Genomic DNA, 17,093 nt, shown 5'->3' with positions numbered 1-17,093 from the left:
GAAAAGCAGTCGTACAAGAGGAGATTGCTTAGATCAGAGGGGCTCAAATAATTTGCAGAGGAAAATGTTAATGAAGTCAATACGCTTACATAATCTAAGTAATATTCTTATGGAAGGCTTTAGCTGTTGCAGCATAGCCCTCTGCGGCATGCTGTTAAAACTTAACATTTATTTACTCTTTATATACAGAGAGGCCGGCCCTTGCAACAGGTCCCAAGAGGTGCAAAATTTGGTCTACCAGCAGGGCTAGGACTGTGGGGCACAGGTTTGTGTTAATGGCACCTTCATCTCTTCCTTTTCCATGACCCCTGTTTGTAGAAGTACCTAGTATGATCTTCTTGCTCTGGTGCAGGAGTCTTTTCCCAGCAAGTGATGGAAGGGTGCAGGTGTAGCCTTGTGTTAGCACTGAGTCTGCCCATATGTCCTGCCACAGGCCAAGAACATATTAAAAATCATTTGTTTAAAATAAAGCTGTACAAGGGTGGTTAAGTAATAGTACACCGTGTTTCCACTTTAGATTACCCCATCCCATCTAGAGAAGAGTAATGCCTCTTAACTGTGCTGTACTGGTCACTAGTTTCCTCAAGGAAAAACTACAATTCCCCGGGCCATAAAAGTGTCTTTAAGAAAGGGAAGGAACTGCACGTTGCTTCCATGTTAGCCCTTTTTCTCTGGGATTATCATCTGCTGTTCACTCACTTTTGAACGTAATCTGGATGTTCTGTAAAAAAAGAGAGAGAGAGTGAACAAAGCTTGACCGTTCCGTGTGTGTGTGTGTGTGTGAGAGAGAGAGAGAGAGAGAGAGTACACAGGTTGTTGTTAGATCACTGCAGTGTTCTCCTTGTTTTCCTCCCATGTCTCCTGCCCCACAATCTGATAAATTATGACTGATTTTCCTGCAATACAATGCAATGGCAGCCCCAGCCTGTCAAGTGTGGATACACAAAGCACTATTAAGATTTTTCCAGGGCTTTTGCGCCTTTAAATTAAACACTTCCTTTTTTCAGGTTCTTCCTGTGTAATTGCTTCCTGTTGATCCCAGTCTGAAGGATTTAATGAGTAATTGCCCGTTGAATAGATGCTCTGAATGTTAGTTTCTGTTCACGTCGAGAAACGAATAAGTACCATTTCACTATTAAAAATGAAAAGAGAAAGGAAATAAGTAATTAAAGTGTCCCCTTTGGTGGGAACATAAACTGACATCAGGGCAATTCAGAGAGGCTATTCAAGGAGTAATTGCTCACTAACCCCCAGCTGGGATCAATAGGAAGCAATAACAGAGGCTGAACTTGTAAGCAATAAACTATATATAAAGCTGGCAGGGCTGAATGGAACTTACTTGTGAGCAGGCGTGATAGAAATGCTAGTTAACATAGTGCAATGTTTTAATCCTGTGAGGAACCTCCATTTTGATTCTTCCTCCAGCAATTTGTGAAGAAGCAGTGCCCCAGTAATACTAAAGGACTCTAATGTGGAAGCAGTTTGAAGAAGCATAATTACAAAGCTCACACAGAGAGACAACTGCATAACCCATATATGCAAAAAAAATTAAAATGCTGCGAATGATCAGCCAGCCCTCCATTTTCTTGTTTGAGATCATGGTCAGCTGCTGTGGCATCCATTGTGGGCCTAAAGACAGAAGACTGATTGTGCATTAAGCGGAAACAGCCACAGCTGAATAACATGGACATATGCTCAAGGAAATGTTGATAATTAGCTATCTAAGAGAGGATCTTTTTCTTAGACAGATATAAAAAGTGTATGGATCAAAAATAACTTAGTCCATGGTGGTTAAACTCCTTAGATTTTTGCTGCAAGGACTCAGTTTCTTTACAGAATCAGCATTGGCTTTATGAGATGGATGCAGATGCAAAAGATTTCACTTCCATTTGAAACCCACACACACTTCTAATTTTGTGGTTATATAGCAGCAACCGGGTTGATTTGCTTTTTATTCTCCAGGGAAATCTGAAGCAGTTTAGTTGCCTCAAAACCAAACCCAACTCAAGACTGATTTGCAAGAAGACTTGGAAAAGCCTGAATAGAATATTTAAAGCATACTCCATAAACACTGCACTGGTGATTTCACAACTTTTTTCATTTGAGTGGGATTTCCACTTAAAACCCCATAGTAATGAACAGACATTGTGCAGAAGTAATACCATTTGGAGAGTTTGGGTCCCATTTCTCCATAAAACCTGTTGCATGCTCCTTAATAAAATTTTAATGTCTTAAGAATATGGAATCAAATACTAAAGAACAACAGTGCATTTGAGGAAAGGATCCATCTTGTGTTGATCTCTCCACAATTGAAAACACCTGATAATGAAATGCCTTGGTGGGGTTTATCAAAAGCATCTTCCCAACATTCAGGGCACTTAGACTTAGATGTTACTTCCTAGTAGAATATAAAGTACTGCATGTTACTGGTTATTGTTTGACAACTTCCAGGGGTATGAAGAGGGGGACTAATGCATAATGCATAAAACTTTGGCTTATTTTTTAACTTCTAAATCAGCATTTAGATTTTTTGTAATATTTATATTTAATGATTTTTTTTGTTGATTTCATTGCTATTAGAGATAGAGAAGAAATTTGATTTCGTTAGCATTAAATGGGAAGCTACCTAATTCATGCTCTCAAACAAATATGTGAACTGAAACATAACTTTTCTGAATTTTGCAATGTGTACAAAAATGCATGTTAGGGAAAGCGTACTTAAAAATGCATATATTTCTGCAAATAACGTAGCATACAAATATGCATTATATATAGGGAAATTGTTGGCATAAATGTGAATATTAAAACTGCATACAAAAATGTGTTTATTAGGAGAAATTTGCACTAAAGTGCTGGTGAATTTCTAAACTGATTCAGAAAGGTAAAGAACTGAATTTAAGACAGGAAGAATGAAAAAGAGAGATTTCTTCATCCCTAATTTCTATTACTCTAATAAATAGTATGCTATCAAATTATCAAAGGAACTTGCCAGTGTAACCTCGAACAATTTTGCACAATATGCTACAGCTTTGCCTTATCTACTTGTTTTCTCAAGATGCTAACTGTTTAATACTGCAACAGTTGAAATTGTGCTTTGATATTTTTTTCCCCCTCGCTCCATCTGGGAATGATAATCTTGCTCTGCTGGGTTTAGTGAAAAGTTAAAAATAGTAAATGTGGTTTCCCACAATTAGGATAGAAAAAATTGCTGTAATCTATCAGCTATAGAATGGCTCACTGCCAGTAAAGAAGGGAACAGAGGAATGCATGTGATAAAGGATGGAAATACCATAAAAATGACTTGAGAACAGCTTTCCCCAACCTTGTGCCCTCCAACTCCCATCAGCCCCAGCCAGCCAGCGGATGGGAGATGTTATCCAAAAAATGTGGAATGAACCAGGTTGGGGGAGGCTGCTCTAGAGTACTGGATGCTACTGATATGTCAGAATACAAATTTATATGTGCTCTGAGGAATCTAGCAGGCTTCCTAAATTCTACTAATAATTGCAGCCCCTAGAATCTAATGCTAATTATTTCTCCCCCTTCTTCTGATTGGTGTGTGGGTGTGGCTGGCTTCTGTTACGAAATCTCAGCATAAATTTCTGCATTCTTGCTCCCTTTCCTGCTTTCTTTATAGTAAATCTGAATTGAATAAAAGTACTTAAAGTAAAACTGAACTTTGCTGGAGACACTGACTTTTTACCACCTAAAATTGGCAGTGATCACCAGACCAGAAATGGAAATTGGCAGGTACCAATGGATGTACAGGAATTCAAGGCTACACCAGTACCATCATGTGCCAGCATTGAGAGGCAATGTTAGTCCTTTGGGGATTCAAGGTAAATAAAAGCCTGGGGGTCTAATATCTTAACTGGAGAATTTAAATATGATAGCACCATAATAGTCATTTTCCTAGCTGTAGCAAAAATGTTCCTAAATATATATGTTGATGTGTCTGATTCTCACTTGGCAGGTTTTTTTGTTGTCTGTTTCAAAGCATTTGTTCAGAACTGTTTTTCAGAGTACGACATCTTTTGCATCACTTACCTGGCTACTCAGAATAATCTTTAAAACTGCCCATATACAAGAAGTCAAATGGTCTTCCACATATCCTTTGCAGTCCAGACATTTGACTTCTGTGGTTCTCAAGGGAGTAATATAGCCTACTTTAGACTTTATTTACACCTTAGACTTAATTTACACTCAATGGGCTGTTTTCCCATTGGTTCAGTGACTGGTAGTTTCTGTGGAGAGGTTGTGAGTTAGGTATCCTTCATAGCAGCCAGCACTAACTCTGCTCCCTATTGTTGTTGTTGGGCTCAAATGCCCATAAGTCCCAATCAGCATTGCTAACAATTATGGACGATAGGAGCCATATTTCAACAACAGCTGCAGGGCACCAGGTTGGGAAAGGTTCCATATTTAAAATATATAGTGGTTTTGAATGTCTCATCTGAATGCATTTTTGACCATGGCCTTCCTCCTTGCTAAAAGCAAACTTGCATATTTAATTTGCACCATATGCTCTTTCATAATTTCCCCCCTTCCAAATTCTTTTATCATCCTTAGTGGACAAGCAGGCCTGAAGATCAGAATATAAGCTTCCTAGCAGTAATGCATAAAGTTCTCTGCCTGCTGATTTGCTATGGCACTCATATTTTACAATCACTTTTTTTGCGGCTGGCACGAAACGTGTTATTTATTTCATTTTATTTAAGGCATTTCTATTTCACTCACTTATTAGCATTTCTAAGCAGTGCCTTAACTTGGAGGATGAAAATGTCTTAGTTTAAGCAACCAGTAAGAATGTATAGTAAGATAGCAAGGATAAATTTTAAACTGGATCTGAGAAAGCAAGACGAAAAGACAAATGATATCAGTGTGTCACTGACCGTCTAATGAAGTTTTGTTGTGCTTAGTCTTGTTTTCTGGGCAGCTTAAACGCTACAGTAGCCTATCGGTCAACTGGATGTACAGTTCAGTAGATATTTTTTTACTGAAATGTCAGTAATCAGACGCAGATAAATAACACGGATCTGCGAACTATCTCTTCCCTCAGTAATATAAAGCAAATGGTCTAGATTTTTTAAGCCTAGAAAAATAGCTCCATCACAGTCAATGCTTGCTTTATTATTGATTATGGCTTTGGGGTACATTTTGAGATATGTGGGATCACTGCCTCAGCTGGAAAGATATAAGAAAGAAATCCTAGATTGTGGAGGACAGGCTTCAGTTTTGTGAGATATACTTGTTTTTCTTTTCATCTACCAATAGTAGCCAAGTGTTTACATAGTCAAAGGGAGCAGCATAAACTAGAACGGGGCTCTCATTCTCAGCCTTTTCACACAAAAAAGCACACCTGGTTTTCCACTAAGCTTTTTTTGTTTCAGCAGCCCAGTTAAAACAACCTTTCCATTGTTACAGTTGTTAAAACAATTGGAAGTAAGAAACCCTTGACAGTAAGTAGGGTCCCAGCCTGTCTTTTGCATTCTCCCAACCTAGGTACTCATCTCCTATGCAAGAGGATTTTGCCAATTGGCAAAAAAATCTATTCAGGAAGGAACCAGAGAGGAACAGCTGGGAAAAAATCACTGTTCTTACCCTGGGTAGGTGTTATACTCTGGAGCAGGGTTGCACCTTATAAAGCCACTGCAGGAGGGATAGATGGTAACTAATGCTGGAACCTGGCTCCCCTTTGCTTTGCTTTCCTTATAACAAAGAATCAGTGGTGGACCATGGTGTCTCAAATTTCAGTGGTGCCTGCCCGACACCAAAATCTGCCCCCACCCACCAGCTGCTTGCCTTCCATTGGATTTCATGGTTGGGGTTCCTGCTGCAGCATCCTAGAAGCTCCACGCCCAGTGCAACTGAACCAGTGGTGATTCCCTAGATCTGCCTTTGAAATCGTGTTGAGGCCCATTAGTTAGGGCTGCCATACATCTGTAATTTCCCTGGCATAGCTGGAATATGGCAGTCAGAAACAGTGTCCGGGCGGAAATCGCTTAAATGACCGGGAAAATCTGGACGTATGGAAACCCATGCTGGAAACCTAGATTTCTGGCAAATTTCCTTAAAATTAGCTCAACAACTTCTCACTCTTTTTTAGATGTTGCAATAAAAATTCAACAACTTTGGCCCAAAAATATGGCAACCCTACCATTAGTAAGGTTGGGTAGTTGCACAAATTTCCTATTTGCCCTCCCTCTTTTCATACCTGGAGCAATCCATGATCCAGGTGGGAAAAACTGTAGGCAGATCTTTGCAAGGCATCTGGGGGCTCCCTACTAGTAGCTCCTTTCTCTTCCCCCATAGGATAGGGCTCCCACTCTATCTAGCATCCTCTACCTCTTCTTACACCAGGTTGGGCAAACAGGGTACACATTTTACTCATAGGTTGTATAGAATCTGCCCTTCGTGAATTATCCCCTCATACAGGCCAGGTCTTTCACTGTTAACCGGTTTATTTCATTGATGTCTATTGTCCATGGACTCCCAAGGAGCCATAGCTGTCAACTTTTCCCTTTTCTTGCAAGGAATCCTATTCGGAATAAGGGAATTTCCCTTTTTAAAAAAGGGAAACGTTGACAGCTATGCAAGGAGCTGCTTTATGTCATGTTATGGTAGGCAAAGGCAGTAAACAAGCTCTGTCCAATTCCAGATGCAGATAGCTCTGAAGTGGTTTTAGATGCATGCTCTTGACTGCAAAATGTTTGACACAGTTGTTGATTCAGGATCTCTTAAATTCTTCAGCTTGTAAAGATTTCCTTCCTTTTTTCTTTCAGACTCAACATTCAGTTGCAAATGTGAGCAATCTCTTTTATGTGATGGGTTTCTTGCTAGGCTTAAATAAATTGTCTCCATCACAGAGTCATCTTCTCCTTGATCTTCTTTCAAAAACAAACTTTTGAATGGATTAGAAACAGAGCGCAGGGCTCATATGTCAATGTATTTTTCATTTTTTCCACACTGACATAATAATCAGCTATCCTTACAAAGTAAGGAAAGTTGGCAAAATACCCCTCAGTTTTAAATACAGATTTATTTTGAAGGTAATTTAAAATGCATCTGTGCCTTAATGAGTTTGAAGGTGTAGCTTGTGAAAGGGAATACACACACATTTATCTGCGTTAACCTCTGGATAATCTTCTACCTTATTGCTCTGAATGTTTTTGCTTACTGACAGAGATTGGTATATTTCTTCCCATGTTACAGTCTGACTTTCCTAAAAGACCCAGTGCGCTCACATGTTCTAAAAGTAATGTAGTGAAGTGTCCCTGAGTGAATTCTCCTGTTCAAATATATTGGAAATCCTTTAAAAAGAAAAGAAAGTGTGTGTTGGGGGGGGGGAGTCTTTGCATAATTTTATATTATGGATGTATGTTTTGTATTATTTTATTAATGCTATTGCTTGATATAGGTTTGGCATTGCATGTATTGTGAACTGAGCTGATAGGCTTTTTAAAATAAAAAGCAAATATGGAAGCACTTGAAATCTGTTGGGTATCCCAGACAGAAAAGTGGTTGCTTACATATACTAGTAATTTCTGTAATGAATATAATTGGAAGCTAGCCCTGAGCTAACTCACCTTACTCTTTCAGTTGGGGGAGAGGCTTCTGTGATGATGCGTTGATGTTTTGTCACTGAATGCACACTGTTGTGATCTTAGAATGGTATCTGTGTCTTTTGCTAGGAAGGCTGGAGTTGGGTAGGACAGACTAATCCATCAAACACAACCAACAGCAAATAATAATAAAATACAATGCCTAGGCATGTGTGAGAGAAGGAATCCCACAATCCCTTTGCTTCCCTTTTCTAGTGATATACTTTAAAACAGGATTCTCTTATCTGGCCTGAGACTATCCCCAAGCCACACCCGCTGCCCCACTCTAATCCCTAACCCTCATTTGCTCCTCACTTCCCTCTACAACCGCCTTTTTGACCACTGGACTTGCTATTGGTCTCCTCCTCTCAATCCACCGTAACTTACCTTTGCATGCAGGGGATGTCTCTAACTCACTGAGGGTTTGAGACCTATCAGCTACACTCACCTGATTTAGCAGGCCAGTCGAAGCCGTTCTCAGGATGTGGCTGCTGTCACATGCTGACAACTTCAACAGATGACTGGGGGGAAAACAGAGGACAGGGCAACACTGGGAAACCAAGACTGAGAGGTGCTAATGATGGACTAGATGTGGTTACTAGTGCCATGCAGTTTCTTAGTGTGTGGTTCCTGGTTGTCTGAACCCTTCAAGTGTTGGTGTTATTTGAAGCCATGTTGTTGTTGTTGTTTGATAACCCACAATCTTAAGCATTTCTCTTTGGTGGGAGCAGGTTCTGAAAGGACATGTGTTCTGTGAATATTAGGTGTTTTGAAGAAGTTGAGAGCTGTGGGTAGAAAGCCAGTTTGATGTTCTACTGTATGATCATTGTTTGGGGTTATGTGGCCTGATTAAACAAGATGTTCTGTTCACTTCCAGCAGTTGCCCACCCAGGGTTCCAGGCTGCCTGCTGTCACATCTTTTAAAGGGCTTCTTAACCCATGTGCCTACCAGTACTCAGGCATGCAGCATTTACTTGCCAGTGGAATATAGGAAGAAGCTGCCTTAAACTGAGTCAGACCATGAGCTCGTCTTGTCTATACTCAGAGGCAGAAGCTCTCCAGGGTTCAAAACAGGAATATTTCCCAGCCTTAGTCAGGGATTAAACCTGGGATGTTCTGCATGCATATCAGTTGCTCAACCAGCTCCCTTCCAGGCCATACAGACATAGATGCGTCACTGGTGTGTGGACGCTGCATATGTTGGAGCAAGTATTAGGTAGCAGAATCCTTTTAATGGTAGAATTGCACACAAGGAAGGAATTTATATTAGCCCAGCACCTCATCTATATCTAATTTAAGTCTTAGTACTGCTATTTCGGGGGGGGGGGCTCACCAGCCACAAACTTACCCAAGGCAACTTGTTCCATTTTCTCCTTGCAGAAATATTTCATGTGGAGGAACAAAAGAATGTGGTATAGCCCAGGAAACTAATATTTTCAGCTCAAGGCTTTTCAGATTACTTAGCCTACGCCTTCCTAATGCTCTGGGTTGACTTTCCTTTCTTAAAAACAATAATAATAATTATTATTATTTCTTCCTTCTCTAGCAGTTGATCCTAGAAGCAGTTAGGAAATGTGGGGAAACTAGTGAACTCTCATATTTCTCAAGCTCATAGCAAACAGCATGGCAGAGCAATATTAGTAATAATAAATGGAACCTATTGGCTGAATAGATGTATAGCAACACACTATTCCTATTTCTCTCCCACCCAGCTCCAGTTTAAAAGAGAGAAATGTGCATTATTATTTTTTGCACAGTATACCTGGATGCCTGATGGAACTATTCTATCAATTACTTTGCCCCATGGAAGCAGCACCCATGTTGGATGTATGTGCTGGAAGTGGCAGTGTATGAAAGGGCTTCACTACCAATTTATGCATCTCCCTTCTGCCCTAAGGTACAGATAGGGCTGCAACAGTCGTAGCCCGCACTAGATAGGATGTTTGGCACAGGTCAGTTGTTAACAGTGGCTGAGGGGTCAATATAGGAGGCACACCAGGAATTGTAGGATATGGTGGAGAGGATAATTGGGCTAGAAGCTGGCATGGGTGTATATTGGGGCAGGGAGAGGAAGGGGAGCATGAGAGGGGAGAAATAACAGAATTTGTGAGATGTGTATGGTAGAGGAAGAGAGAAAGTTATGGGAATTTGGGTGGGACTGGCCAGGTATGGGATCCCCACCCTTTTGGTTTTTTTAAAGGCTGTAAGGAATGGAAAGGAAGGCATCAAAATAGGGGAACATGTTTAGTGAGGAAACACTGAGTATGCAAGAAGATACTATGCAGAGGAGGGAGGTTCAGGAGCAGGAAATGACATTAGAGTGGCATAGAATGAGCAAGCCATACAGAGGTGAGATCTTGGTTTGGATCCAGAGACTGTATTGTGATTAGGACAGAGAGGCAAGCTGTGTGGACAGAACTGCTCGAGAGGCTTCGCAAATCGTTTCCGTATGTTACGGGTAGCGAGTTAGGGGCCCATACCTTTCAGTGCTTGAGGGCCCAAAATCCTTAATTTCCTGATGATCAAACTAACCATAGCAATGGGATATGCTGTTGAATTTACTGTTCTTTAGATAAACGTTTGGGAGCTCTATAAAATACAGTAAACCTGCAGCTTTGAAGTTCCTTTTGGAAGGAGTATGTCAGAAAACATAAATTTGTTGGAAGATAATTGAGCAGCCAATTTCCTCCTGATGTTTCGCGGTACCTTGTGTTGCAAAATAATTTAACCTTTTCAAACACAACACAGAAGGGCTTATTCAGCTTTGCCTTGCCACCCCAGAAGGGGTAACATTGTCCTACTTTCATCTCAAGCGGATGGATCAAGAGGTCTCTTCTTGCTTATGTTGTCTCAAGTGCTGTATTTTGAGCACTTTTGATGACCTAAACCAGCTAGACTTGAATCAATGTTGATGTCAAACATTGGATCAGCTTCTTCCATTTTACAGGCCAGTCTCGGTCCTTCTCTCTCTCAGCTTATTATAATAGAACGCTCTTTGTCATCAGCTGCCAGCTTCATGGCACACTAAATTTATCTGAAAAGGTTAAATAGGAAAAGCATGTAGCTCAGTGTTTGCTGCTTCACTGTTTGTAAAAAGGATCCCGTTATCATGATTTGAGACAGCAGAGAAGCATTATTGCTGCTATCAAAATGGAAAGATGGATATGACTGGTTTTGAAGGTGTACAGCTGATAAATGCAACAACTTTGGCCTGCAACAAGCTTGAAAATCTAAATGAATTGGTATGTGTCCACCAATATGAAGCAGTCATCTTCTGTGGCCACTGTTGTAAGCAGCACCTATGTTTCTGGACAAATTTTCTTTAGGTATATGGTGAGCAATCACTTCTGATTTCCAACTTCCCCAGCCTACAATTAATCATACTAGTTTTGTCATGAGGACCATAACTGTATAGCACTGTGTTTATTTTTCTCCAACCATTATCCTTCATTTGTCACCTTGGATGAACTTGCTACCCCAGATCAGTGTTTGAAACTTACTCAATGTGAGCCCATAATATAGGATGCCCTTCCCATGTTCTCCCTTTCTGGCAAAGTTGTTTGACAGCATAGCTCAAAACCAGAAAAATATTGCTTATTATTTGTTATGCATTCAGTTTCTTATCTGCCCTTCACCATAAGGTCCCAGGGCAGGTTGCAGCCATTTAAAAATACAATTTTAAAAATAGCTTAAAGCAAACTGATAATGAATGCCCAGCTGGTTCTCGATGGCTCTTACAAACTGCTTGTTTCACCTTTGCCTCTGAGTGTCTTTCTGCATATACTGCCACAAACCGTTCTGCACCAATTATTTGGGAATGATGAAGGAACAGGGCTTAATCCTTGGGTACAAAATTGAAGAGCTGAGTTGGCAAGTGTATTGAAGGCAAGGGATTCAGGGGATGGGAAGAATAAGAGAGGTTCAGTCATCCTGAGGCCACCTCCTGCCAGGCCTCAACATGTTGTAAAGTTGGAAGTTTCTCCAGCCTGAAACCCCTGCAGAGCATTTATTCACATGCTCACAGTATTTATTTTATTTAATACAGAGACTTCTAGTTAAAGCATTACATTTTATACATGGCTAGAGATAGTGTTCCATAAGGGGCAAGGGCAAGGGCAAGGCTAGCTTCTCATTTAAACTTATAGAAAAGCTCCTTTCCCAGCTGTTTCAAGGTCTGCCAGTAGTTTAATACACTGTTCCACAGAATCTACACCCCATTTCACATAATATGATAAACTGTAGATTTATATTGGAGCTTATGAAACAAGAATTCTCCAGTTAGAACTTCAAAATTCAGTATTTCTATTAATTCAGGGCCAACCATTTGTTGGTTAGAGTAAGCTTTGTTTACTCTTGAATTTTTAAGACCTTCTTAACCTGCAGGAATGTTGCAAACTTTTTTAAAAATAAATAAATAAAACCATAGATTGTGTGATTGTTCTGGTGTGGCAGTACATTTATTGTTTTGATGTGTGGTAGTGATCTGTTGGATGCTCTTATACATTTGGAAAAAGTCAAGAGCATAACTCAAGGTTTTCCCAGTGGAGGTGGGCAGCAATCTTGACTGAGGTATTTAGAACTCTTCTTGACATGCTAATCAACCCATAGTGGCTTAGAGCATCCGAATAGTTCTCCGTGTAACTGTGTTGGGAGAATTGGGATGGCAAATCTCTTTACAGCCAATGGCTGTAACTCTTGGTCCCCCTAATGCTGTTGGACTTCCAACTCCCATGGGCTTCAGCCAGAAAAGCCAACATCCCATCAGGGATTATGAGAGTTGCATTTATATATTTGTGGAATTTGCATTCAGCCCTTTGACCCAAAGGTTCCCAGGGTGGTGCATAATATTATAATATCTAAATCCAGACAAAAATAATAATAATAAGAAGAGTTTGGATTTGATATCCCGCTTTATCACTACCCAAAGGAGTCTCAAAGCGGCTAACATTCTCCTTTCCCTTCCTCCCCACAACAAACACTCTGTGAGGTGAGTGGGGCTGAGAGACTTCAAAGAAATGTGACTGGCCCAAGGTCACCCAGCAGCTGCATGTGGAGGAGCGGAGACGCGAACCCGGTTCCCCAGATTACGAGACTACCGCTCTTAACCACTACACCACACTGGCTCTCGCATAAGAAAACAAACAATTACAAAAACAGACAGAAAACACACACACACAAGCAGACAACCAAAATTGCAAACAATCCAGCAGCTATATCTGGAGGGTCACAGGCTAGCCACCCTCTCCTGAACAATGTTTGTTGCTTTGTGTAATAAGGCGAGTATGGGCAAGTTGCTTTGCCCACTTTGTAAAGAATGCTCCATAAATACTTGGCTGTGTGTATGTAGGTGAATGCGGGAATCCATTCTGCATTTTATTCTGTTGACACAATGATAAATAATGACAATTTATTTATACCCTGCTCTACTAAGTGCCAGTATAGATAGTGTTTGAGACCAGACTCACAGCACTAGTCATCTTAAGACAGCATGTAGGTGGCGATAGTGCAGGATCACTTTTATTTATTGTTTGAATCCACATGAATCTGCAGGTGACATGCATAACTAAAAATAGCTTTGAAAACAGTCAAATCAACAAACAACATAAAAAGATAGGTTCTTAAACAATACACTCAGCTGGTAAAGCATATTGAAACAAAAAATGTCTTCAGTGGTTTCTGTAAAGTACAAATAATGGTTGCCTGTTGTATTCCAACAGGGATACTGCCCCACAGAACAGGGGCTGCCACACTGACAAGTCTTACACCTCCAAGTATGGGTTTTATACTATTGACAGCTCCCCTTTGTGCAGGGGTTGCCCATGCTCGAAAAGCATGAGTTTTTCCCAGTGCTTTATGCACCATAGTTGGTTCCTGTTCTTTTTCTTCTATTTGTATTCCTTATATAAAAAAAATGTGTGTGCACACATCCACTTTCATTTTATACCCTTCCCCAGAGAATACTTTCAGTCCTCTCTCTCTCTCTTTTTTTTTTAGTTGGCCTCCTTTTGTGAGTGTGTTAAATCTGCAGCCAGGTTCACCGTTAGCTCTGGGCAAATCACTGAGCTGTTATTAACCTGCTTCCATGGCAACTGCTGCTCACAAGCCTGAGGACAAAAAATTGTTTTTATTCTGAACTGCACAAAAGGTTCTAGTGATGCTTTAGACAAAATGGCCATTGAAAGTGAGTTGCATTGATGTGTGTATCTGTACAATTTAAACTACTTTACTCTGGTGTGTTAGGGTAGTATTGGACATGCCCAGCATACTTTCAAATTCTGTTTTTAACATCTTCCACCATATTTTGTAAGGGATGTTAAGGTTTTCCTCTTTTCGAAAAGCGGAATTTATATAAAGACAAGAGTAGTTCATCTCTTTGACTCTGCTAATATGGCCATTCTGAAATGTTTCCTGTTTGTCCTCCTGTTGCCATTTAGTTTCTTCCACGGCAACATGATTAATATTGTGTGGTTATGTTTGTTTCAGAATGAGACCAGCAGATAAACCATTTTTCAGCAAAAGAAAACATTTTATGTCATGAAATGCAGAGTTAAAAACATAACAAACATCTATTTATCTAGATTAGATGTGTTACTAGTTTAAGCACACCACAGATATACTCTACAGAAAGTAAAATTCAGGCAAGTCTTGATAATTGTGCACAGAGGTATATACTGCATCATGGCTTCCGTCTTTTAGCTGTGAAAAGTATGCACATCACCCATGAAAAGTGAACACATGCATGTACTCAAAACTGTGTGTGACCAGTACAGTGTGTGACAAGTTTCCTACAGGATAATATTAATATCCTAAGGAAATGACAACCTGATGAAAATCTCCCAGAGAACACCATTCCAGCTAATATGGCTGCTGAGGCCGTTATACCAACATTTCCCACAAAGATACCATTGAGAGTATTGCCTCTAATGTTGCTATAGTGCATCTAGCCACTAATCTCTGTCACTTCATAGCTATCCACAATTTCTTCAGGAGTAGTATTACTACCACCACCTTCAGAAGACCTGGGACCAACTTCTTCTTGAAGCCCAACCAACAATCCCCTCCCTGCCCAATTTTAGAAATCAGGAAGGGCAAGGATTCAAGACACAGGTAGTTGATGGAAACTAACCTTCAACTACCTTACCCATGATCTCCGGTTACACCAACTGAAGCTCCTCCAACATCACCAGACACCTCACCAGAATCACCTGTTCCAAAAGATGGAATTCAAATCCTGGTTTATGCAAGCAATTTTAACTTCCGAATTCCTCACAAACATGTCACAGCAAGCTTTGGATGAGTCTACTGATGTGTCCTCAGTAATCTACAGCTTAATCTGGACAATGATACTTCCTTCTCACAAGCCTTGGGTGGACACCTCCATCTAAGACCTGTTAGAAGCAGACCCTGGGGGGGGACTTGAGCTACAGGATCTCATACTGTTAGCCGCAACTCCAGGAATTTATTAACCCCCTCATTGTCCAATGTAACATCTGCCAACATCTGCCAGTGTGCTCTTCTGCATTCTACATGGAACCAGCAGGCCTGTCACTGCAAAGCAACAAATGGACACAAATATATCATAAATGGCAATTGCAAAAAGCCTGTGGGAGAACTTTTCTGCCTCTCAGGACACTCTGTAACTGACCCTAATTAAACAAAGCAGCTTCAGTGGGAAACTCTAGTGTGCTGAATTACAATTTATGAGGCAATTCAGTTATGGCTTGAACTGTTTTATTGCAATTCATGTGTCAATTAGCTTGTCAATGCCAGGATGTTTATTATCACCATTGCTGTGATATAGTGCAAAATAGTGTTGACTATTTTGTTTTCAAGCTAGCCTTCACAGTTCTTTATACACATCATTTTCCTCTGACATGAGGGGTGCTGGAGGAATCTGGGAGGTCTGTATCTTGAGCAAACTCACCTGGTCTTTCACCTTCATAGGTTAATGTACAGACAGGTTGAGCTACTTCTTTGAACCCACCCACCCCAATGAAGTTCTGTGAGGTAGTTTGAGTCAGCTGCCTTGTACATTTCTTCTTTTTTCCAACTGGTAATAGCTGCTTGGAGTTGCTAGGACAGGTGTCCTCAGTCTGGTGCCCATGATGCCTGTTAAGGCTTTAACTGGTGTCCTGGGACAGGTGCCCCAAACTCTGAGCTTTCATTAAAAAAGAAAGAAAAAAGTCTTGAGCCCTTCTGAAAAGCAAGTTATTTCTGTGAAATGATAGTGTAGTGAGGTTGCCTTCTATACTTTTTATGGTACTGTTGCGATTAGACTCTCTCTCTCTCTCTCTCTCTCTCTCTCTGTGTGTGTGTGTGTGTGTGTGTGTGTGTGTGTGACATCTGCACAATGTGTACCAGGACAAAGCTGACTTCCCACTGTAAGCATAAGTTTGTCAGGGGTAACTGTCTCTCTAGTTTTGGGTTATGCCACCCCATAACAGCTATTTTGTGACAGACACTCTTATTTATCTATTTTAAAGCCCAAACAATATTTTACTTTTAAAAACATTTTTCATACGAAAAAGCTACATAATAAACATTTTTCTTTTATACATTAGTATACCATACTTGAAACAGAGTGGACTGAGGACAGGAGACCCATGCAAAAAGGGGAAAGGAATGGAACCTGACTGTTCCTTCCTCCTCTGACATCTCTCTCCCAATGTGCATATATGCTTGCCAATTTAAGACGACACTTCAAGCATCTGATGAAGCAGACCATGAAAACCTATGCCACAATACATTTGTTAGCTTTTTAAGGTGCTACAAGACTTCTTCTTCTTTAACTGCTGCATGGACTTTATTGCTCTATGAATGTGCCCAACTATAATAATTTCTGTGTACCTGTACAAAGACATCATGTAATGTTTGCTTTTGGTGGGTAGCAAATAATATATACATCAGAGTTGTACTTATGAGTGCATCTCTTGCCTCCCCAGTTCTCCTTAAATTGGCTTGGATAAGCCAACTTTTAATTTTTTTTTAATAAAATAGACTCAGGATGGTGCTTGGCTTATTCCAAGCCAATCTGCATTTAATCTGAGACTTTGGTACATGAAGCAGTTTTCTCCCAATACTCTGATTCTCCAATCCCCGCCACATAACACTACCTTTGTACACATGACTGCCCCCTCCCACCAATACCCATTCACATTGGGGCTGCTGGTCTGGCACAGAGAGGAATGTTTCTCTCTTGTCAGCACCTAGCACCTTGGTTGCCCTGGACTCCTGATGGGAGCTGGAGGCAAACACGTCAGTGGAACTGGTAGTGCTTACCTTGCATTTGAAGCAACTGTTCCAAGCCACCCTATTTCAAAATGCAATGCTTGGGACTATGTATTCTGGCATCATCTCTAGAACATAGCAGTTCTAGGACAATAACTTGGTTAAGTGGTGTCTTGGGCAACTAGATAGTTTATTAGTATGGCGATCAGCAAAATGGCTTCCTCTTCTCTTGAACAAATGAGTGACTGTGAGCATTTGGAGAAG

At 40.5% G+C, this 17,093-nt stretch overlaps 1 protein-coding gene across 9 annotated transcripts in view; it reads left to right on the top strand.

Moving 5' to 3' along the window:
• The window catches only part of GPM6B (glycoprotein M6B), a 104,737-nt gene that overhangs the window by 72,295 nt on the left and 15,349 nt on the right, over positions 1-17,093 (top strand). For 5 of the 9 annotated variants that reach the window (XM_083612181.1, XM_083612178.1, XM_083612177.1 and 2 more), the window contains exon 2: positions 3,720-3,839. The exons of the other annotated variants lie outside the window; for them this stretch is intronic. In XM_083612181.1, the coding sequence (XP_083468307.1) occupies positions 3,720-3,839 (120 nt within the window). The remainder of the gene's footprint in view (positions 1-3,719; positions 3,840-17,093) is intronic. 9 annotated transcript variants of the gene reach the window in all.

Source organism: Podarcis filfolensis, assembly GCF_964270895.1.
Source record: "Podarcis filfolensis genome assembly, chromosome: 4".
NCBI lineage: Eukaryota > Metazoa > Chordata > Lepidosauria > Squamata > Lacertidae > Podarcis > Podarcis filfolensis.
The sequence above is the reverse complement of the archived record's forward strand: the minus strand, read 5'-3'. Positions and strand labels throughout refer to the sequence as shown.